Below are 27,695 nucleotides of genomic sequence, written 5' to 3'. Positions count from 1 at the left end.
TAACTGCATCAGCTACTAGATACATGTCATGTACGTCTGTCCACGTGAGATTAGTATATATGAATAAATCAATCAATCGAATGGCTCTAAACTCATCTACGTCAATTTCAACCCAGCATTAACCTGGGTCTAGTACATCATATTCATATCATATTTCTTCCAACACAGTATAATGCTGCGGTTTTTCTCTTTCTGCTCCCAGCAGGCAACCGCCACTTTCTCTGAACAATAGTAAGTAAACGTTAGTTATAGATCTCTATAGAGACAAGCAGTAATCAGATGGAGGAACCGCTGGATAGACGCCAGGTAGAGCGAGCGAGCGACAGAGAGCGCGAGAGAGAGAGAGAGAGAGAGAGAGAGAGAGAGAGAGAGAGAGAGAGAGAGAGAGACAGGGGGATAGGGGAGAGTAGAGAGCTGAAGAATACTCTGAGGGAATACACAAGCCAATGACTCCCCACATCCCCTCATCTCTTATTTCTCGGTCCTCAAATGGTTAACAGAGTGGAATACTTGTCTAGTTGTTTGTTAGGGTAAAGACATCCCACATCCTTTAATTTCTCAGGTCTCTGCCCTTGGGGAGTTCAGTGGCATACTTGTTGTTGTCTGGGAGTTAGTTAGTTTATCTGTCTTGTTAGTTAGCCGAGACAGATAAATGGCTGTGCATCTCTCCTTCACTTACTACAACTAAACACCAAAGCAACTGTATGGGTGGAGACTTAAGAGCTACTGTATGAAGGGAACTTGGTTTGGGAACATTTTAAGCTGTGGATGGGGACTCCGGTCCTCTTTCGTAAAAATGTTCTCACCAACAGATGGAGCCAGTGCACAGCAATTCAGTACCAAAACCATTCTGTGATTTCATTTGACAAGTGAGTGAGTGAAAATAGCGACTGCACTTAATGAAGGAGAATGTGAGTGAGAAAGAGAAGATGGAGAATATATATAGTGTGTTTGGGGATAAGCCGGAGTGAGCGGAGGAATAAGATTCTCTCTCTGGGGAGCTCATTTGGGGATTGTGAAGCTGACAGTAACAGTACTGTATAGAGAGAAATGGTTTGATTTCCAAGTCCAATACCAAGACAGGGGAATGAGAGACCGAATGACATGTTTCTGAGCCAATTACGGTCTCTGACTGAAATATTTGGCCATGAATCCCACTACAGTTGTTAAAGATCTTTCTTTAGTGTCATTTTGATGACAGAGAGCAATGGAGTAAGTCCCCATTATATTTAACTATAGAAACATCCATAACATATCCATTCTCCTATGGAGAAGGACTCGGTCCTTGAGAAAAATATCTACAGAGTAAAGAAAATAACCACTGAGAAAACATGTTCAGTTGAAATACATGTAAAAGCCTCACTGTGTCAAGACGGCTTTGTTGGAAATGTGAATGACTGTCATTGAGAAAAGCCCCTCCACGGTGAGGACCTGTGCACGTGAGCAGTGCACGTGAGCAGTGCACGCTCATCATCAAACGCTGATGGAACTACTGCACACAGTTGTCACGGTAACAGAAAAGGCTGACAGAAGAAGTACTTCCTAATAATTGTCAAAGAGTGATTTAGGCCTGAAGGCCAAATCAAATGAAACGCAAACGAGCATTGCTTTCGCGTAGACGTGAGGAAAAATAGACTTGCTTTCTAATTTGAAGCGCACGCCGCTTTGACGGCGTTGACGCTCACGGCTCGTCTGTTTTCTGTCATTCACTACGGTGCATTCTTATTCCAGCGTGTACACGCTCGTTTGCTTGTTTGTTTGATTTGGCCTTAACGCATAAAATGCCCTAGAAGGATAAACAGTACACTTCAATTATTATTTACATGCAACAGTCCCAACACTGTAATTTCTCACAGAGGCAGGTACTAATTTAAAGATGTGGGGATCCATCCATGGAGATCAAACAGTAGGCTTTGAAACCATGCTAGTAAACTGATTATACTCAGCAGTGTAGCGTTAGGGTTAGTTCATGCCCAAAATAATAAATACCACAACTTGTTAATATTTGTATTTATTTTGGCTCCCCATTCGCTGCTGCCAAAGCAATTTGTACAATTTTAAAAACATTACAATACATTCATAACACACTGTGTGCCGTCAGGCCCCTGCTCCAACACGACCACGTATCTACAGTACTAAATGTGTATGTATAGTGCGTATGTTATCGTGTACCTATGTTTGTGTTGCTTCACAGGCCCCGCTGTTCCATGAGGTATGTTTTTAATCTGTTTTTTAAAATCTAATTTCACTGCTTGCGTCAGTTATTTGATGTGGAATAGAGTTCCATGTAGTCATGGCTCTATGTAGTACTGTGTGCCTCCCATAGTCTGTTCTGTGTGCCAGTAGTTTAGACAGACAGCTCGGTGTATTCAGCATGTCAATACCTCTCATTAATAAAAGTAGTAATGAAGTCAATCTCTCCTCCACTTTCAGCCAGGAGAGATTGACATGCATAATATTAATATTAGCTCTCTGTGTACATCCAAGGGCCAGCCGTGCTGCCCAGTTCTGAGACAATTTTAATTTTCCTAAGTTCCTTTTTGTGGCACCTGACCACAAAAAAAGTTTGACGAAGTAGTCCAGTATTCTACATCAATAGGTCACAACAGGATGAAAAGCTACAGAATACTTTAACAGGGCAATCAATAGTTGTAGTCTCAGAGGATCGCACTCGGTCTAAAAAATGTCATTTGCCAATTCTATGAATGAATGGGGCGTAAATATTGGCGATCCGTTCAGTTATTTGATGACCTCCAACATGTGGACTATACATCTATTAGCACAGGATCCATCATCAACCGGCTCTCAAGAATCTTGGCCTATGAATTTGTAATGCTTCAGCGTTAACCCAAGGCCCAGGGTAATTGATCTACTGTTCTCTTGTACAATCTCTCAGACAGACAGAGCTGAAAGCACTCCAGTGGCCCGTCAAGCTATTTTATAATATTTCTCTCTATTCCTCTCTCTCACACACACACACACACACACACACACACACACACACACACACACACACACACACACACACACACACACACACACACACACACACACACACACACACACACACACACACACACACACACACACACACACACACACACATTAAGAACACCTTCCAAAATGTGGTTGCTGGCCCATGTTGACTCCCAATCAATGCAAGCTTTATTTATACAGCACATTACAGACGTGGAATGCAACAGTGTGCTTTACAGGGAAAAAAAAACAAATAGAAAACACAGAACATAAAAGCTGAAATATTTACTACACAACAATCATATTTAAAAAACTTATGAATAACACAAACTGAACATCTAAAAAGCACCCTATGAAAAAGCTAAACTAAAAAGATGCTTTAAGATCTCCTTTTTTATACAGTATGTCCACAGTTTCGGCACCCCTCAGGTTCTCTGGCAGACTATTCGAGAGGCTGGGGGCAAAACTAAAGGCTGCCTCTCCATACCTCTTGGACTTAGGCTTTGGGATAGTTAAAAGGTCAGTGCCAGAGAACCTGAGAAACCTACTGGGTACATAACTAAAAAGCATGTGACATGTAATGGGGCGCACAATTGTAGATTGAGTTATAAACCAATAGAATATTTTTTCAATGAATTCTAAAACTCACAGGCAGCCAGTGCAGAGACCTTAAAACCGGTGTAATGTGTGCTCTCAGTCTGGTCTTGGTCAGTACCCATGCTGCACCATTCTCTATGTTTTGCAGTTGACCAATGGTTTTCTTGGGAAGAACAGACAGTGGAGAGAATCAAGCCTGCTTGTAATAAAATAAAATCAGCCTGAGAGAGAATCGGCAGCACCTTGGAAATGTTCCTCAGGTGGTAAAAAGCTATTTTGGTCACATTCCTAATGTGTGATTTGAAATTTTGTTCAGAATCTAAAATAACACCTAGGTTTTTTACCTGGTGTTTTATCTTTATTACCCATGAATTAAAATGTGCAGCTAGATTCTCTCTGTGCTTTGGCTCCAACAATAAGTATCTTGGTCTTGTCTAAAATTTAGCTGGAGGAAGTTGTGAGCCATCTAAGTATTTAAATCACTAATTCAGTCCAATAATTTATCCGTGGAGCTAAAAATTCTCTGGTGACACAGAAATTAAAAGTTGTGTATTGTCTGCGTAGTAGTGAAAATCAATGCTGTGCTTTCTGATAATGCTGCCAATGCATAATATATATAAAACTGAACAATACCGGACCCAACATCGAATGATATTTATGTTCAACTAGGCTGACAAAAAAAAAAAACTTTTAGTTCCTAAACCAATTTAGAACTGGATCGGAAAGGTCAACTCACCTCTCCAGTCTGTCCTTAAGGACAGCATGGTCGAATGCAGCACTTAAATCTTAGAGTACAAGGACAGAGAGCTGTTTGGCATCTGTGTTTGCTCTAAGACAATTTACCACATTAACTAAGGCTGTCTCTGGGCTGTGTTGGGCACAAAAAAACAGATTAGATGTTTTTTTTTTTTTATACAGTTGGCACTTAAAAAATAATTTAGCTGATTGAACACAAATTTCTCCAGAATTTTGCATACGAATGGAAGGTTGGAAATTGGCCAAAAATGGCTAAGAGCTGAAGAATCTAGATAACTTATCTTCTTATGCTTAACCCAGTTGTGTCAAATTGGCTGGATGTCCTTTGGGTGGTGAACCATTCTTGATACACATGGGAAAATGTTGAGTGTGAAAAACCCAGCAGCATTGCAATTCTTAACACAAACCGGTGCGCCTGGCACCTACTAATATACCCTGTTCAAAAGCACATACATCTTTTGTATCGTCCATTCCCCCTCTGAATGGCACACATACACAATCCATGTCTCAACTGTCTCAAGGCTTTCTAAAAATCATTCTTTAACCTGTCTCCTCCCTTTCATCTACACTGATTGAAGTGGATTTAACAAGTGACATCAATAAGGGATCATAGCTTCACCTGGATTCACCTGGTCAGTCTGTCATGGAAAGAGCATGTGTTTTGTACACTCAGTGTATAGCGTTTTGGAATGCAACTCTTCACGTGCTCCTACTATGTACAGACCTTACACACACACACAAACACACACCTCACTCACATCATATCATTCAAAGACAGATAATGAGATAAAGAAGATGGCAACCTTGTGATTCTGCAGTAGAGCTAAATTGGTAGCTAATTCTGGCTAGAGGTAGTGGCACCATACTCTTTGTGTGCATGTGTTTCGGGTGTGTGTGTTTCGGGTGCGTGTGTGTGTGTGTGTGTGTGTGTGTGTGTGTGTGTGTGTGTGTGTGTGTGTGTGTGTGTGTGTGTGTGTGTGTGTGTGTGTGTGTGTGTGTGTGTGTGTGTGTGTGTGTGTGTGTGTACGCTCGTGTGGCATAAACCATATGGTGCAGTGTGTGTGTGAGAGCTGCAGTGCAGCAACATGAGCTCATCTATTCTCTCCTATCGTCCCCCCCCCCTCCCGCTCTCATCATTACATAAGTTAATGCAGCACGCTCCCTCATTATCCACCAGGCAGCCACAGAGACGAGATGCTAAGGAATATGACATCAAAAGTAAGAGAACACAAGGGCAGCTAGAGAAAGATGCAGAAGAAGAGACGGAGGCAGTGCCTGCCTTTGAGCAGCAGCAGTTAGAGCTACACTGATCATGCAAATAGAAGTATATGCAGGAGTCAATGTACATTGTGGCATTTCTTAGTGTACTCGGGCCATCAACACTAGAATACTGTGCCGAAAGTGAAAATGAAAGAATGGGAATCGTGTTGAAAGAGTGTAGCTTCACTGCCGTAGCAAAACAACTTCTGATGTATTGTGAAAGAATGGGGATCGTGTGAAAGACCATAGCAAAACAACTTCTGATGTATTGTGAAAGATTGGGGATCGTGTGAAAGACCATAGCAAAACAACTTCTAATGTAATGTGCCCTACCACAAGAGATTTCAACAACTCAGACTATCTTCACCCAATAACTCTATCAGTACTCAGAAAGTGGCCCTGAATGCCAAAAACATTCAGATCAAAAGTTGACCCATTTTGCATTACCCCACCCGACCATGTCTTCATCATGGGAAAAGAACGGTTGAGTTGGATATAATTTAAAAGCTTATTCACAACATGCTCTTGTAACACAGGGTGGGTGACGTTGCTATCAATGAAATATAATTCATAGAATGGGCCAATCCCCTCGAACCACTGCAATTTACCTGGTACACCATTGAAATGTAAATTGAATTGAAATTGTGCACTACATTTTTGTTGTTGTAGTGGGGACAGTAACATTAGTAATCTCTAAAAATGTAACTTTTGGGAAAACGTTTTTTGATTTTGACAATTTAAAAAGTATGCATTAAGGTGTTTGTAATAGAATAAATGTGGCAAAAATGAATGTAGACATTAATAAATGCATTCCAAAAATGTTTTACAATGGTGGGGGAGTGCCAAGATGGAGGCACGGTGGCTTCAACACAGTGCCCTCTATTAGTAATCTAGTGTATAAATAAATCATTGATCACAACACATGACCAACTGCAGTGCACAAGGACCATTCTAAGAATTGATGCTCAGCAATCACAGAAAGGGCTATACTTTTATGCATTCAGTGTTCAAGGTGCAGTCTACCCTCTGGGAGTAACACATTTAAATTATTAAGATGTGGACACTCACTCCAACATTCAATAGAGCTAAAGAACTGCACACACACATAGCCAACAGTAAATGGATTTACTGTAGTCACACAAGAAAACATCTAGGGGATACAATGTATACTGTGTAATTTCCAATTGAATACGCTCACTTTGGGTGCAAAATCAATTATGAACACAGGTGAGTAAATTTGTGTGTGTGTGTGTGTGTGTGTGTGTGTGTGTGTGTGTGTGTGTGTGTGTGTGTGTGTGTGTGTGTGTGTGTGTGTGTGTGTGTGTGTGTGTGTGTGTGTGTGTGTGTGTGTGTGTGTGTGTGTGTGTGTGTGTGTGTGTGTGTGTGTGTGTGTGTGTGTGTGTGTGTGTGTGAGAGAGGGAGAGAACGACGCACTACTTTCAACATGATCAATCCATACTTCAACAAATACAAATAGCAAACTGTCCAATACTGTTGGCTGGAAAACAACCACACTTCAAAATGGCAACAACTGCTCATTACCATCTCCCTCAAATGGCATTTCTGACCAAAACGATTTCCCCAGACATGTCTAAGCTGTTCCACACCAGAAGTGAACTCACCACAGTGGGAGGACACGTCATGTTACAGCTTTTCCATTACACACGTCTGTCTCCTCTCTGCCCAGAAAAGATCTGTCAACATAAACCCAGCGTACCAACACAGGGACCAAACGTGCAGAATCCGGAGTCTCTCTTCTCTGGGTCCAGACGAAGGTCAAGATGCTGTTTGTCAAGATGTCCAGTTTAAGTCAGAACAGCTTCAGACCAGGTCCACATTCTGGCCTGTACTTCCCACGGGGCTGGGTTAGTCCATTTGCTCTTCCTAGAGTCTATCATGAGGCAGGGTTGTCACAACAACCCCGGTTTCAGCCTATTCCACCCCAGTGTCGACACAAACAACGTTACAAACACGGACATGGACACAATGACTGACACAGACACAGTTGGAGATGCAGGAAGTGTATGAGACTATAGTAGACTCCACTGGATTTCACATTCAGATGAAACCCAATAGCCTGATCTCTTGTTTTTCCCTCTGGATTGGGGACAGGATGCAGGAGCATTCGGCATCAGAGATGCTATCCAGACACACATACACAGTAAATAAGTCATGGCTGCTGTGACCCACTCCACTCGCTGCCCTGGAATACGGATCAGATCAGGTTGCTTTGCTTCTACTGTGTCATTTCAGCTGCTCTCACTGTCAAACAGTCAGACCATTGTTTTCAACAACTCCCTCAAAAGCCTCTTCACTTCAGACAGTCTAGCTAGCCTTTCTTGCAAAACAACCGTTTGTTCCTGCCAGAGACTAACTCCACTTGAACGAGACACCTGTGAAAGCTTCAGAGTCTGAGATTTTATCAGAGGAGACAACTCCGGGAGGAGGCTGGAGAAAAGTTGAGAAATGAAAACTTTTCAGAAGCACAGTGTGTTTTGAAGAGACAGGCATTTTACTCCTGGGTCAGTCAATGTCTTGTGAGGGAGAGATAACAGTTTATTTATTTAATCAGCACAACTGGGTTCAGAAGATGTATGGCTCAGAAAAAAAACACAGAAAGGTGCAAAGTCAGGAAGAAGTAAACGAAATAAGCCAATCACAACGCGAGCCTATTAAAGGTCCAATGCAGCCCTTTTTATCTCAATATCAAATCATTTCTGGGTAACAATTAGGCACCTTACTGTGAATATTTTTTGACCATTTTAATTTAAAACAAAAATAGCTTCTTAACAAAGAGCAATTTCTCAGGCAATAATTTTGCTAGGATTGTCTGGGAGTGGTCTGAGTGGGGAGGGGGAAACAGAACATTTGCTGTTATTGGCAAAGAAATTTGGTCTATTAACTAATTGGTCATGGCTACGGATAGAGAGTTTTCGCCCACGCCCGCCCCGCCGGATCATATTCTGCTCATGTGTTATTTTATGCACACATTTGTTTCTCTAACGTAGCTGCTGCTCACACTCCCGTCGTGATTCTCGCCCTCTTCTGAGCCATGATGATGTAGCCTACGCCTGTCTCTGCCTCATATTTCTGAACAACCGGAAAAGAAAATAGGCCTGCGGCGATGTGAATGATAATTCCAAAACATATGTTATGAAGGCTACAACCGTCTCTGTCGGTTGTCACGGATATTGCAGTTGCACAAACAGGATGCAGACAAAACTCTTAGGAGAAAAAAAACGATCAGCGTTGGCTAATCTTTATAGTTGCTGCCGTATTGTAGTTCCTCAAAAAAAAAAGAGCAGTACTTAACGGCCTGCCTGCTTCCTGCGCAATTTAGCCAATGTTTGCAATGATGTTGGGAAAAAAAAAACATTAAATCTATGAGGATTCTGTGTTATGCACTATAGCCCGTTACCATATATGTGATTGAATATTATCTGCTGTTGGCTTGTGTGGTTGTATGTGTTATGCAACATAGCTGACTTGAGACATTGTTAACAGTTTCAGGGCCATGGGCCTTTATCATGATGGAAAAATACAGAATAACATGAAGACAGGAACTGTGCAATGAGTTGGGGGGGGCACATTCAGAACGTAGTGTTGCGAGAACAAACTGTCTTTTGTTAGATAACAGGAGCCAGGTGCCTGATAACTGTATATTCTACACAACTACAACGACTGACCGCCGGAGAGCCCAGGGGATGGGACCAGCTCTGCGCCAACAATCAACGATAGGCTGGGTGAGACTAAACCCCGCCCAGTCTCTACTCTGACAGGCCGGCTCGGAAGCAGGAACTACTTCTGTCATCAGAGTACATTATAATATCTTTGTCAGGAACAAGTCAGTTCTCTGTTTGCCCTGCGGGGATGGACAGAAAGCCCATATATACGAAAATTGCATTTACCACTTATTGCTTTGCTAATAAAAAATACATAGTATACAATTCGGTGACTCAGTGTCATATTTATCCTGATACCAGATTCGATTGACACAACCCTAACAAATCGCTAATAAGACTGTCTGTCCTGCTGCTTTCCAACTCTGGACAGCCAAATGTTCTAGGCAGCTGAGGGTGTTTCCAAACCTTTGAAAAAAGTCTGACAAATGGGCGAGATCATTATGCCATATATGCTGATATCGTGAGTAAATAGCTGCATGCAACTCAGCAGCTAAGAAGAACATGAAATCGCTAGACTGCCTGTTTGTGTTGTACTTATGATTGCAATACTGACAAAGTTTCTACAAACATGCCAATAATGTATTTTGTGTAAAACATGTAAATAGCTGCATGTAGTCTACTAGCTGCATTATGCTTACTGAGGCATGAAATGCAATAGTTTGAACAGTTGTGTGTACAACATGAAGTTTGTAGGCTACACCAGCGACCAGACAAAGGCGATCAAGCAAGGGGGGAGCGGCGGGAGCTGCAGCAGCGTATTCAACACAGCAGCTACTTAGGCAGCGAAGTGGGCAATCAGCTACGTAATATATATATATATATATATATATATATATATATATATATATATATATATATATATATATACACACACAAATGCACAGAAATATCCATATTTTTAGCCTGGCCAAATTGGGATAGAGAAACTCTGTATCCATAGCCACTCCGTAAATATGATATCACCAGGGAGGCCAAAATTCCATTCTACTAAAACAGGTTGACATTTCATGTGGTCTTATCAAACAACTCTTACACAAAAAGGCCATTAATAATTTATTCCAACCTCATAGCGTGGAAATGTATATAAAACTACAGGAAAAAAGTTTTTCCCTGCACTGGGCTTTTAAAAATAAGATTTTTTTTTTAAATGTAGGGACATTCAGGAACAGATTTGCTCCTTTGAATAAAATGTCCTCTCATATTCCAATTTACCCCACAGGACTACCTGAGACGAGCCCTCCTCCTGTGGATTGCCTCGAAATTTTAACACATCTTCATTTCCAAATGAATGATTGGGTTACTATGGGTATGTAAATGCTAAATCTAGGACACGTTGCATTGCTGCCACTCCTACTGTCTATGTGTGGATTTAGCCTGGCACTGATGATACATATTCAATACCCTGGAAGTGTAACATTTCTCCAGGAGTGCTTCCCTCTCTTTGGGGCCCAGTCAGAAGTGAACCAACGCTTGCGGTCTTTTACCAGACCAGGCAGTAGGAGTCATTACAGATCATCTCCTACCTTACTGTTCGGCTTGAAATGCAGTACTTCCACATCACATTCCACGCGGCAGTGACATCACTGCAGACACCAGACACGCAGGGGAAAAAATGTGCAGCATGGAACACGCAGAGAGGACGTTTCAAAATGTCCCAAACGCACCAAACTGTGGCAACTCCCCCTATAACAGTCAGTGGTGGGACACACTGTACCAACTCCCATATACTAGACCACAAATTACACCCCGCATCCTTTACTTTCCATAGAAAAACACAGAATTCTTTCTCTTCTGGCTCCACTTTCTTCAGCTGCGCCTCTTAGAAGTTCCCTGTCCCAGTTTATCCTGCCCGAGTCCACACTCAGAAAGTCGCTAAGACTAGCAAGTTCGCCTGATGACCAAGTTAGGTAAAGGCTCAGTACAGTATATGTCTAGGCTAACAGATTAAAAGCGTCCCTCCTCGTAACAAAAGGCTCTCCACCCACACTGTGAACTACTACACAACCCCTCCCTCTCTCCTTTCTCGGAGGACACCCCTTCTTTTTCGTTCCTTACAATGCACCCTAACCCATCTGGCTGGGACTGCCTGTGATAGCCACGGGAGGTGGGCTAGGCATGCCTGTGTGCTGTGCCGTGTATGTGCCTGTGGTAATACATGGGCCCATATCCAAGAATGACAGAGCTCTCAATGGGAAGGCCAAGCGGGGGGAGGGTTAGCCCCAGTTCAGCAGCTGGGAGAGGCTGTTTTGAGTTACTACAGTGGCCTTGCTTGAACAACACAGCTACTAAAGCCATGGAACTCAATGTAACCATGTTACCGTAAACTCTTTGCTGATGTTTCGAGTTACGCCCCATGACCGCATCTTTCCAGTGACTCTGAGGAATTAGGAGCATAATGAAGTCTTTTAGACCAAGCATAAATTACTTGGCTTCTATAACAGGTTTCGATAATGGAATAAAAAAAACAACAGCCCTGTAATGCTAAATGTTTTCCAAGAAACTATAGTGTCAGAGAGAGAGAGAGAGAAAATGACTCAAGTAAAAGTGAAAATCACCCAGTAAAATACAGCTTGAGTAAAAGTCTAAAAGTAAAATTCAAGTAAAAAGTTCAAGTAAATGCTATACATCAAACCCCTTACAGAAGTAAATCATACGGCACGATTTTCTTGTTTTTAAAATGTGCGTATAGCCAGTGGCACACTCAAACACGTCATTTACAATCACAGTATTTGTGTTTAGTGAGACCGCCAGATCAGAGGCAGTAGGCATGAATTGGACCATATTGCTGTCTTACCAGAGCATTCAAAATGTAACGAGTACTTTTGGGAGCCAGGAAAAATGTATGTCAGTAAAATGTACATATTTTCTTTAGGAATGTAGTGGACTAAAAGTAGTCAAAAATAGTAAAAGTACAGACAACCCAAAAAACAACTTATTTTTACTTAGCTACTTTACACCACGGGATCAACTCAACACAATGACACTTGTACCTACAGCCTATGGGGATTCACAGCAATATAAAATGGCAGGAGGCACAATTCTTAGGGTATAAAAACTGCTATGTGGACTATGGACTTGTCCTCGTACTCTGAATACTAATGACCATAGTGTGCATGCTTGCGCGTGTGTGAGCGAATAACATTAGCATATATAGATGTGACAGGTGATTCTGAGGGTTCCACGGGCCTTGGATCAGTCTTTCATGTCTCCAAACGCAGCTCAGTTCTGACGCCGTCGGCAACATCAAACTAACTATATGGGTAAAGCATCAGTAAAACGCCACATCTAGGCTATGCCTGGGATGTATATCATTATCAGCACAACAGTCGTGAAGTTGCAGCAGGTGATAGTCATTAGATGAGTTATGAAAACAGACATTTGATCATGATTGTTTCGATTATCATTGGGGATGGGGGGGGGGGTGTTCCTGCATGAAGTGGCATCAGAGAAACACAAAGCAACGCAAATCACATAGAAACAGCCATGAGACAGTCAGATAGCCTTTGGAACGGCAGTCTACGTTGTAAAGCTTTTATTGTGTAATATATATATATATATATATTTATATCTCCAGTCAGCCCTTGATTGTTCCCCTTGATTGTAATAGAGCATATCTATTCTGTGGGTGTCAGCTAAACATGTGTATTCTGAACAGATTCATGGGGTAATCTCTGCAGCTCTACTGGAATATAGAACGACAGCTATCCGTGTTGTGACAGGTAGTCAGCGACATGAGGGGTGTTTTATAGTCCCTGTAGAGTTTCAGGGGAATTGGAGAGAATTAATAGGTTTGTGAGAAGTGAGCGGGGGATCCAACTTCCTATCGCATCAACTACCTACTGTATGTACAGTTGTGTATATTAAAGCTGAGAGGAAACCCTATTTCTAGATTCAGTACAATGACCAACCCTGCACTCACTTAAAGCCGATTGAACAGTATTTCCCACTCCTTGTTTCTGCGACTAAGCTGATAACACCGAGTTGTAATCCAATCATCCAACATTAAATCTAATCCTATAACATTCCAAGGAGACTGTGCAGTAACATAAATACATTCCTAACCTGTAATGTGTAGGTTATAAACACTCAAAAACAGATTCACAATCTGCTCTGATGAGCGCAGTAAACAGAATGAACAACCTTGTAGAGATCCTGCACTAGGTGAAAGGTGAAGACCAAGAGGGAGGAGGAGTGGATGCTGAGTCAAGTCACACCTTTTCTCTCCTCCTAAGCACTTAGCAGCTCCAGAACCTTACACTAGACCCCATTAAGTAGACAAGCATCACCAAGAGACCAAGTGAGTTAACCAAGTAGTGCAGGAAAATAAATGACCGTAAACTAGTTTCACTCAGGGAAATCAATTGCAGCCCAGTCAGCTCAGGCCCCAGAGCAATGTTCAGTCAGCAATATGCCTAAACACTCTTCTGTTGTCATTTTTTACAGTTTGTCTCTAAAACATGAATCTATATACAATATCTCATAGTTTTAATTGACGTTTGGTGTGTTCTAATAAGAGCAGGAAGAAAAGATCCACAGGCACATCTTATCCTATCCTGCAGGACTTCAAAACAAATACTAAAAACATCTCGTCTAAAGTCAACTTACCTCTTATGAAAGGTATTGTGAGGATGTAGACACAACACATGCCAGTAATCCATACAGAAGGTCTTTAATTTCCACATTTTTGGCTCCTACGTTCTCCTGCAAAAGATCAACAGGATGCCACAATAAAGCGACTCAGAGCAGGTTAGTCCATGGTGCCAGGTGTGGGTTCCTGTGCCAGGTGTGGTATGTTCTTGTTAGCAGATCCAGTAAACATAATGGCACTACAGATATAAAACGTTGCCCAGTTGTTCACTGTGTGGATTGCCAGACATGGCTTCTCCTCTTCTGGCAAACTGTCCTGGTCCTGAGCGGTAAAACCTCTTTGGAACACGACAGAACTTCTATGGTCATCCGCAGGCCAGAACCAGAACAGCTCTGGACGAGTTTCAACAAACACCAACGTTAGATCAAGATTCAAACTAAAACCTATTTGGATCGGTTTGGATCAACCCAAACCCAGTTGAAGTCAGGATCCGTCTCAAATAACTTGCACACTGTGGACTGCCTCAGCTCAGCTCTGCTCAGCTCGTATCCAGGTCACCCAAGCTGTCCTCTGTTCCCGTCCCTCCAGAGTGTGTCAGGCTGGGAGCCTGTGGGGAGGCATAGCTCTAGATCCACTGCTCCAGCAGGCACAGGTACTGTAGTGTGTTGGAGTGCAGAAGCACAGAGGACGAATCCTCCATACACCACACATCCCTCTCTTCTCTGCTCTGCTCGACACTGTCTCAACCAGGCTTAGAAATGGCCTATTCTTCTGCCTCCATCTCCTTCCTCCTCCTCTTTGGTCGCAGAAGCAAACTTTCTCGATAAAGGCAAGAGATGGTGGCTCCTCTGCCTCTATCACTCTCTCTCACTGTGTCTCTGACCCCCTCTTCTGCTCCTCCTTTTCCTCCTCTCTGACTAAACTGTCTCTCCTCCCTCAATCTCGGTACCTTAACATGTTCTCTCTCGCTCGCTCTCTCTCCTGAAGTGAATAACAGCTGCTGCCATCCACACAGGACCTCCCAGAAATGTGCCGACTCTGGTTGCCGGGCAACACCATGGTACTACTGAAACTGCAAATGGAAGCGCTCTCATTGGCCCGACGTCGTCGATGGGGAGTGGCCACAATATTGCCCACGACTGCATGAGTGTACACCCATGCTGTAATCAGAATAGGCAGAGGCTACAAGGGCTGAGTTGTTTTGGGAATAAAATCCTCTAAGGTAGAAGCAGGGCAAGCAATGTTGCTTTAAAGCAGCGATCAGCAGTTGAAACAACAAAGCGATTCCCCGCCCGTTTCAGTGAAAAGCTGAAGGGTAGGGTTGAAGAAATGTAACCACTCAAATTCAGACGTTAGGACTGACCATTCATGATAACAAAATTATAGTTAACCATGTTTTGGAGGCTATATACACAGCTCAAATAAATAAAGGGAACACTAAAATAACACATCCTGGATCTGAATGAATGAAATATTCTTATTAAATACTTTTTTCTTGACATAGTTGAATGTGCTGACAACAAAAATCACACGAAAAAATAATCAATGGAAATCAAATTAATTAACCACATGGAGGTCTGGATTTGGAGTCACACTCAAAATTAAAGTGGAAAACCACACTACAGCTGATCCAACTTTGATGTAATGTCCTTAAAACAAATCAAAATGAGGCTCAGTAGTGTGTGTGGCCTCCACGTGCCTGTATGACCTCCCTTCAATGCCTGGGCATGCTCCTGATGAGGTGGCGGATGGTCTCCTTAGGGATCTCCTCCCAGACCTGGACTAAAGCATCCGCCAACTCCTGGACATGATGTCCCATATGTGCTCAATTGGATTCACGTCTGGGGAACGGGCGGGCCAGTCCATAGCATCAATGCCTTCCTCTTGCAGGAACTGCTGACACACTCCAGCCAGATGAGGTCTAGCATTGTCTTGCATTAGGAGGAACCCAGGGCCAACCGCACCAGCATATGGTCTCACAAGGGGTCTGAGGATCTCATCTCGGTACCTAATGGCAGTCAGGCTACTTCTGGCGAGCACGTGGAGGCCTGTGCGGCCCCCAAAGAAATGCCACCCCACACCATGACTGAACCCACCGCCAAACCGGTCATGCTGGAGAATGTTGCAGGCAGCAGAACGTTCTCCACGGCGTCTCCAGACTGTCACGTCTGTCACGTGCTCCGTGTGAACCTGCTTTCATTCGTGAAGAGCACAGGGCGCCAGTGGCGAATTTGCCAATGTTGGTGTTCTCTGGCCGATGCCAAACGTCCTGCACGGTGTTGGGCTGTAAGCACAACCCCCACCTGTGGACGTCGGGCCCTCATACCACCCTCATGGAGTCTGTTTCTGACCGTTTGAGCAGACACATGCACATTTGTGGCCTGCTGGAGGTCATTTTGCAGGGCTCTGACAGTGCTCCTCCTGCTCCTGCTCCTGATGTAGCGGTCCTGCTGCTGGGTTGTTGGCCTCCTCCACGTCTCCTGATGTACTGGCCTGTCTCCTGGTAGCGCCTCCATGCTCTGGACACTACGCTGACAGACACAGCAAACCTTCTTGCCACAACTCGCATTGATGTCCCATCCTGGATGAGCTGCTCTGCCTGAGCCACTTGTGTGGGTTGTAGACTCCGTCTCATGCTACCACTAGAGTGAAAGCACCGCCAGCATTCAAAAGTGAAAGTAACCTACTCAATTAGAGACAACGCAAATGCACAGAGGTATGGATTCATCAACATTCAACGGTGGATTTATGAACTTACACACTCAATGTTTTCCAGATGGCCGCGATTGTTTCATCCATCTCAATAGTCATACAGACAAATCCATTGGAGCATCAAGTCTCTAATTGACGTGAAGAGCACGACAGGCGTTAGTGTGGGTGGGTCTCTGTGATCCCGGCACTTTAGAGTGTGTGTCTGAGGGGGAAGAGCGATGGGAGACTGGTCAACACATGGGTCCGATTCATACACATGAACCACAACGCATCTCTGAGCATACAGACAGCAGTGATTTTGCCACATGAGACGAGATATATAATCACCCACACACATATGTGTATTCGATGAGCAGGTGTCCACATACTTTTGGTCATGTAGAATATGTACAGTACCATTCAAAAGTTTGGACACACCTACTCATTTCAAGGCTCTTTCTTCAGTTTTTACTCGTTCTTTAGTTCAGGACTGAGCTAGGGAAACCCAGTTGCGGATAATAAATGCTTTCAGCAATAGTCACTAAGAATACACTATATGCATGTATGTGGACACCGCTTCAAAATTTGTGGATTCGGCTATTTCAGCCACACCCGTTGCGGACAGGTGCACAAAATCGAACACACCGCCATGCAATCTCCATAGAGAAACATTGGCAAAAGAATGGCCCGTACTGAAGAGCTCAGTGACATTCAACCTGGCACAGTCATAGGATGCCACCGTTCCAGCAAGTCAGTTCGTCAAATTTCTACCCTGCTAGAGCTGCCCCGGTCAACTGTAAGTGGTGTTATTGTGAAGGGGAAAGGTCTAGGAGCAACATCGGCTCAGCCACACAAGCTCACAGAACGAGACTGTCGAGTGCTGATCGTCTGTCCTCAGTGGGAACACTCACTACCGAGTTCCAAACTGACACTGGAAATAACGTCAGCACGAGAACTCTTCGTCGGGAGCTTCAAGAAATGGATTTCCGTGGCCGTGCAGCCGCACACATGCCTAAGATCACCAAGCGTCGGCTGGAGTGTTGTAAAGCTCGCCGCCATTAGACTCTGGAGCAGTGGAAACGCGTTCTCTGGAGCTTCACAATTTTTTATTTTATTTTACCTTTATTTAACTAGGCAAGTTAGTTAAGAACAAATTCTTATTTTCAATGACTGCCTAGGAACAGTGGGTTAACTGCCTGTTCAGGGGCAGAATGACAGATTTGTACCATGTCAGCTCGGGGGTTTGAACTTGCAACCTTCCAGTTACTAGTCCAACGCTCTAACCACTAGGCTACAATCTGGCAGTCACACGGACAAATCTGGGTTTGGCGGATGCCAGGAGAACGCTACCGAATGCATAGCGCCAACCGTACAGTTTGGTAGAGGAATAACGTTGTCCCCCAGGGTGCGTTTTGGTTTTTCCCCTAGCACTACACAGCTGATTCAACTAATGGTGGCAGGACCGAGTTTAGGAAACCCTGAGCTAGAAGACAAATGCAGCTTGGTGCTGTATTAAAATGAATTTGCTGGTCCAGCAAACTGAAAGTCGGGTAAAGGGCACACCGTGGACTTGAGCAATCAATCAGAATGAATGAGCTGATCTGCTTGACATGCTCTCACTGTCTCTATTGTCCAGGGCACTGCGGTCTGCTAATACAGACCGATATGGGGCATTATAGTAGTGTGACACCCACTCGCTTTAACATTTCTAGTCAATCACTGATAATCCACCAGGGGAATCTCATGGCGTCCAGCCATCCACTAAGAGGGAGATGTGAACGTGAAGTCAATAATCAAAAAGAGAAATGGCCCCTGCCCAGCGCCCTGTACGGTGAGAGGAAGCATACAGATCAGCACTTCTACATGGGGTAGGGTGACCCAGGAGAGGGGTCTGGCTTCAGGGGTGGATGAGGAGATGAGAAGCAGTGGTCGATCTATAGGGTGTTGGAAAGGAAATATGGTGGAATAAGGTGTAGAGAGACAGTGACAGAATAAATCAGGGAGAAAGAAATGGGAAGACGGTGGGTGAAGGAGGGATGGAAGGGTGTTAATGCAGATACAGGAGGGATTTACATCCTGTTCCCAGGCCGTCATAGAAAATAAGAATTTGTTCTTAACCCAAATGCCTAGTTAAATTAAAAATGTACAATTTTGGAGGGATGAAGTCATGGAGGGATGGTAGAAGTTAAAGAGGGCTAACTATGATTATACTTAGTCTCTCATATGATTAAGGAGGGTGTTTTTATCAGCCTGATCATTGTGTAACTAAGAACAAGGAGTCATATCAGTGTGCTCCCACACAGCAAAAGCCAATCTGCATGGTTATGCCTTAGAATTGCACTCCCCCTAGTGGCAGCTACAGTAGCTCCAGTCTTCCGGCAAATGTCTGCGGCAGTAAAAAGGGGAAACCTAGTCAGTTGTACAACTGAATGCATTCAACTGAAATGTGTCTTCCGCATTTAACCCAACCCCTCTGAATCAGAAGGCAGTACAGACACACGCAACATTTCCTCCCCAAATCGATTCAATTCAGAAACATATCACACACAAAATATAATAGCAAACTTAATTTATTCATATCTCATACCAATACCAGTAGCCATTGAACTGGCTTAGGAGGGGGAAAACATTAATTAATGTACAGCATTGCCGAATTCATAAAGACGTTTCTTATGGAGCACTTGAAGGTAATTCTTTATGATAACCCCAAGCATGTACTCAGTTGTATTTCTAAATCAGAAGAAATACAGTGCCTTCAGAAAGTATTCACACCCCCCTTCCACATTTTGTTGTGTTACGGCCTGAATTTAAAATGAATTAAATTGAGATTTTGTAACAATACCCCATAATGTTAAAGTCAAATTATGTTCGATTTAGTTGTTTTATTTTTATTTTTATTTTTACAAATTAATTTTAAAAAATTTAAGCTGAAATGTCTTGAGTCAATAAGTATTTATGGCAAGCCTAAGTAAAAATGTGCTTAACAAGTCACATAATAAGTTGCATATAATGCAACAATAGTGTTTAACATGGTTTTTGAAAGACTACCTCATCTCTGTACTCCACATACACAATTATCTGTAAGGTCCTTCAGTCGAGCAGTGAATTTCAAACACAGATTCAACCACAAAGAGCAGAGAGGTTTTTCAATGCCTGGCAAAGGGTATCTATTGGTAGATGGGTAAAAAAGGCAGACACTGAATATCCTTTTGAATATGGTGAAGTTATTAATTACACTTTTGATGGTGTATCAATACACCCAGTCACTACACAGATACAGGTGTCCTTCCTAACTCAGTTGCTGGAGAGGAAGGAAACCGCTCACGGATTTTTACCTTGAGGCCAAAACATTTATAGATATTAATGGCTGAGATAGGAGAAAACTGAAGATGGATCAACAAAATATTAGTTACTCCACAATACTAACCTAAATGACAGAATGAACAAAAGGAAGACTGTACGGAATAAAAATATTCCCAAAACATGCATCCTGCTTGCAATAATGCACTAAAGTAAAACTGCCTGAATACAAAGCGTTATATTTGGGGTAAATCCAACACAACACATCAATGAGTACCACTCCTATTCCTATTTTCAAGCATGGTGTTGGCTGCATCATGCTACGGGTATTCCTGTCATCAGCAAGGACTAGGGATTTTTTTAATAATAAATATAAACGGTTTAGAGCTAATCTCCCTCACCAACTTCAAACATCAGCTATCCGAGCAGCTAACCGATCGCTGCAGCTGTACATAGTCTATAGGAAAATAGCCCACCCATTTTCACCTACCTCATTCCCATACTGTTTTTATACTGTTTTTATTTATTTATTTTTCTGCTCTTTTGCACACCAATATCTCTACCTGTACATGACCATCTGATCACTTATCACTCCAGTGTTAATCTGCAAAATTGTATTATTCGCCTACCTCCTCATGCCTTTTGCACACATTGTATATAGACTGCCCATTTTTTTCTACTGTGTTATTGACTTGTTAATTGTTTATTCCATGTGTAACTCTGTGTTGTCTGTTCACACTGCTATGCTTTATCTTGGCCAGGTCGCAGTTGCAAATGAGAACTTGTTCTCAACTAGCCTACCTGGTTAAATAGGTGAAATAAAAAAATAAAAGTAGAGGCAAAATTATAGAGGAAAACCGGGTTCATTCTGCTTTCCAACATACACTGGGATACAAATTCACCTTTCAGCAAGACAATAACCTAAATCACAAGGCCAAATATACACTGGAGTTGCTTACCAAGACAATATTGAATGATCATGAGTGGTCTAGTTACAGTTTGGCAAGACTTTAAAATGGCTATTTAGCAACGATCAACAACCAACTTGACAGAGCTAGAATCATTTTTAAAACAATCCAGGTGTGCAATGCTCTTAGAGACTTACCCAGAAAGACTTGCAGCTGTAATTGCTGTATTGACTCAGGGTACGAATTTGCAAATATTGCAAAGATTTCTAAAAACATGTTTTCACTTTGTCATTATGTGTGTAAATATGTGAGAAAATAAATATATTTAATATATTTTCAATTCAGGCCGTAACACAAAATGTGCAACAAGTCAAGGGGTATGAATACTTTCTGAAGGCACTGTAGCAGTTTTGTATGCAAGACCATTAGGGAAAGGGGAATTGTAGAGAGGAGTATCGAGAGGATTGTCTTACATGTATGTTAGTTACAGTATAGAAGGGCAGATGGGATCATACAGTAGCAGAGCAGCGGGGAGATTCTCTAACGCAGTTCACAGTGAAATCTCTCTTATCGCAGAGATAACACACTACAGATGTCAAGTCTTAAAGGACCATGCAGAAGAGAGGTGGAGGGGAGAGAGAGTAAATGAAGGGGAGGACGGAGAATGGAGAGAAAGAAAGACGGGGGAGGGGGAAAAAGAGAGGGAGACAGGGAGAGAAAGAAAGAGGAGAAAAGAGGACGAAAGAGATATGGAGGGAGAAATGAGAGATCAAAAGAAAGCAAAAAAAGAGACAAGGGGGAGGAAGGAGAGAGGAAAGACTAGCATAAAACTGGAGGAGTGTTTAAAAGTAGAGCGCAGAAAGCGAGGGAGCAGAGGAAAGAGGAGAGATCCAGGGCTGCAGGGTGGAGGTGGTATCCATGTCCTCCCGGTCTGTAATCCTACTATCGTGAAGGCCATACACTTACTGAGCCAGTGTAACAGAACTGATGGAGAACAATGTCCTCCCTGTCAAAGAGAGCATACTTAAGACATCCGACAGAGCCCAAACATGTGCTGCACATACAGTATGTGTAACACAACATACGCATTACAATGACTTGTTGCGTTTCACCATTATGTCAATAATGAGTGGGGCGATAAAGCCTTTCTCATGATTTTGTGAGTGACGTTTATATTTGGTTGACATCGGAATGGTTTATAAGTCAGACTATGCACAGTAATTTGAGTGTATCGCGTGTACAGTGTAGCATAATGTTGTGACAACATTGCACACAGCCGTGACGCTCTAAATTCATGATAAATTCATGATTATCTAGTGCCAAGTAAATCCACAGAAATTCCTGTCCTGAAACCAAAGGATGATAAATATTACACATGCATGCTTTTAGACCTACATCGGTTGAAGACAACCACATGCAATACGAGTTTCAGTCGCAATACAGTGAAAATAAATATGCTAATGTAAGCAATGTTTGTAATTACATAACAGTGTAGCATGTACATATACTTCCCCATAAACGTGGATATTTGGCCTAGGGAACAAAATGTTCTGCAGGCGCTTGCTGCTCTGTGAAACCGTCCTCCCCACTGTGCTCTGTGCCTGACGCTGCTATTGGCAATGTTAGGCGCCTATTATGGGATGTCACAATCCACAGACACATAAAACACTAGAGTATACCCCTGAGAGAACTACAGCTCCCGAGACATACCCCTGAGAGAACTACAGCTCCCCGAGACATACCCCTGAGAGAACTACAGCTCCCTGAGACATACCCGAGAGAACTACAGCTCCCTGAGACATAACCCTGAGAGAACTACAGCTCCCTGAGACATACCTCTGAGAGAACTACAGCTCCCCGAGACATACCCCTGAGAGAACTACAGCTCCCCGAGACATACCCCTGAGAGAACTACAGCTCCCCGAGACATACCCCTGAGAGAACTACAGCTCCCTGAGACATACCCCTGAGAGAACTACAGCTCCCAGTAGCGGAGAGAGCGTTACCCTGAGCGTGTTCCAAACATTCGCTTAATATTGGACGGCATATTCTGTCATAATGCCCACTACTGCTAGTACACTTCTCTATGATGGCAGGGGACAGTGGCCCAGGGCAGGGTGAGAGAGTGACAGTGTTATTGTGACTGTTGCATCCATGCAGCCTGTGTGCGTGTAGTGAGCGACTTGTAGGACTGTGGCAACGTGCCCCATGTGCTGACTAGATCATATGAAACAGAATGCTCTGTGTAGTGTCTGGCCAAGCGGCACGCTTTGCAAAGTCACGGTCTTATGTAATGGCCAGCTTGAGCATGGGGGGGTCAAATCCATTTAATCTTTCCTTCCTCTCACTCAATGGTCAATTCCATTTCAATTCAGTCAATAATTCTAAGAATTAAACAACAGGCCGATTCATTGTGGGCTATACTCAGCCTTGTCTCAGGATAGTAAGTTGGTGGTTGAAGATATCCCTCTAGTGGTGTGGGGGCTGTGCTTTGGCAAAGTGGGTGGGGTTATATCCTTCCTGTTTGGCCCTGTCCGGGGGTGTCCTCGGATGGGGCCACAGTGTCTCCTGACCCCTCCTGTCTCAGCCTCCAGTATTTATGCTGCAGTAGTTTATGTGTCGGGGGGCTAGGGTCAGTTTGTTATATCTGGAGTACTTCTCCTGTACTATTCGGTGTCCTGTGTGAATTTAAGTGTGCTCTCTCTAATTCTCTCTTTCTCGCTTTCTTTCTCTCTCTCAGAGGACCTGAGCCCTAGGACCATGCCTTAGGACTGACATGATGACTCCTTGCTGTCCCCAGTCCACCTGGCCGTGCTGCTGCTCCAGTTAACTGTTCTGACTTATTATTATTGGACCATGCTGGTCATTTATGAACATTTGAACATCTTGGCCATGTTCTGTTATAATCTCCACCCGGCACAGCCAGAAGAGTACTGGCCACCCCACATAGCCTGGTTCCTCTCTAGGTTTTGGCCTTTCTAGGGAGTTTTTCCTAGCCACCGTGCTTCTACACCTGCATTGCTTGCTGTTTGGGGTTTTAGGCTGGGTTTCTGTACAGCACTTTGAGATATCAGCTGATGTACGAAGGGCTATATAAATACATTTGATTTGATTTTGATTTGATTGAAAATAAAAGTTTCCTACTTCCATGAAATGGAATTTCTATTCATCACTTCATCTGAAAGGATAGAATGTAATCGGATACGAGCCAAACGTTGGCCGTGGCAGTATGTTATGCAGTCGCTCTCTGACTAAGCAGGCCTGTGCCTGACTCTGCTGTTCCAGCGCTGTGTTGTGTGTTGCCGTGTCCTCCGGCTAAAAGCAGAGAAATGTGCTGCCAGTGCCTGGCGGCGATGGTGACACATGGTTTTTCATCTGCCAGCCTCATGAGCGTAGGCGCTGGCATCGTCGGGACAGCGGCTTCACAATGCCGTCTAGCAGTTAATAACGGGGTATGGGCATCCCTGCATCGATGCCTAAGCCTTCCAGCTACACTACAGCTGCAGCACATGCCTCCAGAGAATCTTTGACATTATTTCAGTGAATCGTGAGGTCCCAGAATGTACATCCACAATGTCCCACTATGTAATTGTTTTGACTCAACTCTTTCAAATGTGTAGATCTGATCCAGCACAGGAAAGCAATAATAGCTATTAGTTGATATGCTATGAAGAAAGGTTACATACAGTATGTTAGTACAATAGACAATTAGACATTATGCCTAACAAGCATTATAGCTGGCCCAGATAGGGAGATGACAAAGCATGCTTCAAGTCACATTTCTTTCATGACCTGCAAGTTTAGTGGTGTGGTCTGTATGACAGGAAATGCGTGAACTAAATGACTATTATGTAGCCTGCTGTATCGGCACACAGTCAGTTGAAGTCTACCAGTGCAGAGGTAAGTGGTGAGACCAGGGTGCATTTTACATGCACTCTGATAGAGCAGCAGGCACTGCTAGCTGGGGGACTGAACCGTGTTGGGGCTGGGCAACAATACTAATGCAAAATATATACAGACCTAGGAAATAAGGAAAGACAGTCAACAAACTGTTTAAATGGAAAAAAATTAAATGACAGATATTTTTGGAGAGACATGGCTGTAGTATTTTTCACACATTTCTCCCGGAGCACGTAGTCAAACTTATTTAAGTATAGCATAGCCTAAATGTCCCCTATGCAACCCTTAGCCATGCACTTCACATCTACCCTACAACCCTGTCTGTTCTGCACATTGCATCTACCCTACAACCCTGTCTGTTCTGCACATCGCATCTACCCTTACAACCCTGTCTGTTCTGCACATCGCATCTACCCCTACAACCCTGTCTGTTCTGCACATCGCATCTACCCTTACAACCCTGTCTGTTCTGCACATCGCATCTACCCTTACAACCCTGTCTGTTCTGCACATCGCATCTACCCTACAACCCTGTCTGTTCTGCACATCGCATCTACCCTTACAACCCTGTCTGTTCTGCACATCGCATCTACCCTACAACCTTGTCAGTTCTGCACATCGCATCTACCCTACAACCTTGTCAGTTCTGCACATCGCATCTACCCTACAATCCTGTCTGTTCTGCACATCGCATCTAACCTACAACCCTGTCTGTTCTGCACATCGAATCTAGCCTTACAACCCTGTCTGTTCTGCACATCGCATCTACCCTACAGCCTTGTCTGTTCTGCACATCGCATCTACCCTACAACCTTGTCAGTTCTGCACATCGCATCTACCCTACAACCTTGTCAGTTCTGCACATCGCATCTACCCTACAACCTTGTCTGTTCTGCACATCGCATCTACCCTACAACCTTGTCTGTTCTGCACATCGCATCTACCCTACAACCTTGTCAGTTCTGCACATCGCATCTACCCTACAACCTTGTCTGTTCTGCACATCGCATCTACCCTACAACCTTGTCAGTTCTTCACATCGCATCTACCCTACAACCTTGTCTGTTCTGCACATCGCATCTACCCTACAACCTCGTCTGTTCTGCACATCGCATCTACCCTACAACCTTGTCTGTTCTGCTGGCCTGAGGACAACAGGGGTTTCCTTCATGAGGGATACGGGTTCTATATTGGAACTCTAGAAGGAAACTGGCCTGACAGTTAAATTGGGGAGGTGCCCCAAGCCAAACACTCCTTGAGTCAGAGTATAGTATACAGATTTGTGTCAAACTGACAAGCATCTCTATTGCGCCTAAAGAAATGGCAACAACTGCAGTTCATGTTACACAACGAGCGTGTGTGTGTGGCAAAGTAAGTGTGTGTGTGTGTGTTTTGACCACATCCCTCCTTTAAAGCCCCAGTCCAGAGATGCTACATCCATTTTTGTACTGTTAAATTCATGACATATAGCGATGGATTCTTGAAGAACATAACGTAGAAATTTCCTCATTAGCTTCGTTCAACTATTGTACCGCATCAGAAACCAAAAGAATCTATTTTTTCCTCAAATGTTTGTAAACAATGGCAAGGTAGACAAAACACTGTATAGCGTCAAAACATGATTAAAACTATCATTTGGATCTCATGGATAGTCAGTCCTTGTATCCATAGCTCTGTCTATAAACTCGAAAATGGTTATACAGTGAGCTTCAAAAGTGTTGCGACAGTCACAAATGTTTTTTGTTTTGGATCTGTACTCCAGCACTTTCGATTTGAAATGATACAATGACTACGAGGTTAAGGTGAGGACTGTCCGCTTTCATTTTAGGGTATTTCCATCCATATCAGGTGAACAATTTAGAAATGACAGCACTTTTTGTACATAGTTCCCCCATTTTAGGGGACCAAAGGTATTGGGACAAATTAACTTAAATGTGTATTAAAGTAGTAAAGAATGAAGTATTTGGTCCAATATCCACAGCACACATTGACAACATCAAACGTTTGACTTTACAAATGTGTTGGCTGCATTTGCTGTTTGTTTTGGTTGTGTTTCAGATTATTTTGTGCCAGATTGAAATAAATGGTAAATGAATGAATAGAATATGTTTCTAAACACGTCTACATTAACGTGGATGCTACCATGATTATGGATTGTCCTGAATGACGAATAATGAATCACACAAATATCATACCCTCAAGACATCCCTAACCTCTCACCATTACAATAATAGGTGAGTTTTATTTGTAACTTTCACACTCATCATTTATTCACAATTCATTCATGAATATCTGTCATCATGGTAGCATCCACATTAACAGAAGTGTTTAGACATATACAGTATCAGTCAAAAGTTTGGACACACCGACTCATTCGAGGGTTTTTCATTATTTAGTTACCTCTGCCGCAGAGGAAAAGTTCATTAGAGTTACCAGCACCAGAAATGTTTGCCTAAATAAATGCTTCAGAGTTCACGTAACAGACACATTTCAACATCAGCTGTTCAGAGGAGACTGCGTGAATCAGGCCTTCATGGTCAAATTGCTAGAAAATAAACAACTCCTAAAGGAAAACAATGAGAAAAGGCTTGCTTGGGCCAAGAAACACGAGCAATGGACATTAAACTGGTGGAAATCAGTTTTGGGATTTTTGGTTCTAACCACCGTGTCTTTGTGAGACGCAGAGTAGGTGAACGGATGATTTCCGCATGTGTGGTTCCCACCGTGAAGCATGGAGGAGGTGGTGCAATGGTGCTTTACTGGTGACGCTGTCTCTGATTTATTTTGAATTCAAGGCACACTTAACCAGCATGGTTACCACAGCATTCTGCAGCAATATGCCATCCCATCTGGCTTGCGCGGAGTGAGAATATCAATTCTTTTTCAACAGGACTCTTGGCTGCTGTTACACACCTCCAGGCTGTGTAAGGGCAATTTGACCAAGAGGGAGAGTGATGAGTGCTACATCAGATGGTCTGGCCTCCACAATCACCCGACCTCAACCCAATTGAGATTGTTTGGGATGAGTTGGACCGC

At 43.2% G+C, this 27,695-nt stretch overlaps 1 protein-coding gene across 7 annotated transcripts in view; it reads right to left on the bottom strand.

Annotated features, from left to right (window-relative positions):
• The window catches only part of LOC124031693 (IQ motif and SEC7 domain-containing protein 1-like), a 176,319-nt gene that overhangs the window by 51,203 nt on the left and 97,421 nt on the right, over window positions 1-27,695 (bottom strand). Inside the window, exon 1 of one of the 7 annotated variants that reach the window (XM_046343265.1) lies at window positions 13,878-14,784. The exons of 5 other annotated variants lie outside the window; for them this stretch is intronic. In XM_046343265.1, coding sequence (XP_046199221.1) covers window positions 13,878-13,954 — 77 coding nt within the window. In that variant the 5' untranslated portion in view covers window positions 13,955-14,784. Of the gene's footprint in view, window positions 1-10,795; window positions 11,242-13,877; window positions 14,785-27,695 lie in introns of those variants that run through there. One more of the 7 variants, XM_046343267.1, reaches the window with a different exon arrangement.

The sequence above is a fragment of the Oncorhynchus gorbuscha genome, linkage group LG03 (assembly GCF_021184085.1).
Source record: "Oncorhynchus gorbuscha isolate QuinsamMale2020 ecotype Even-year linkage group LG03, OgorEven_v1.0, whole genome shotgun sequence".
NCBI lineage: Eukaryota > Metazoa > Chordata > Actinopteri > Salmoniformes > Salmonidae > Oncorhynchus > Oncorhynchus gorbuscha.
Note: the sequence above shows the minus strand (reverse complement) of the source record. Positions and strands in the feature narration are given on the sequence as shown.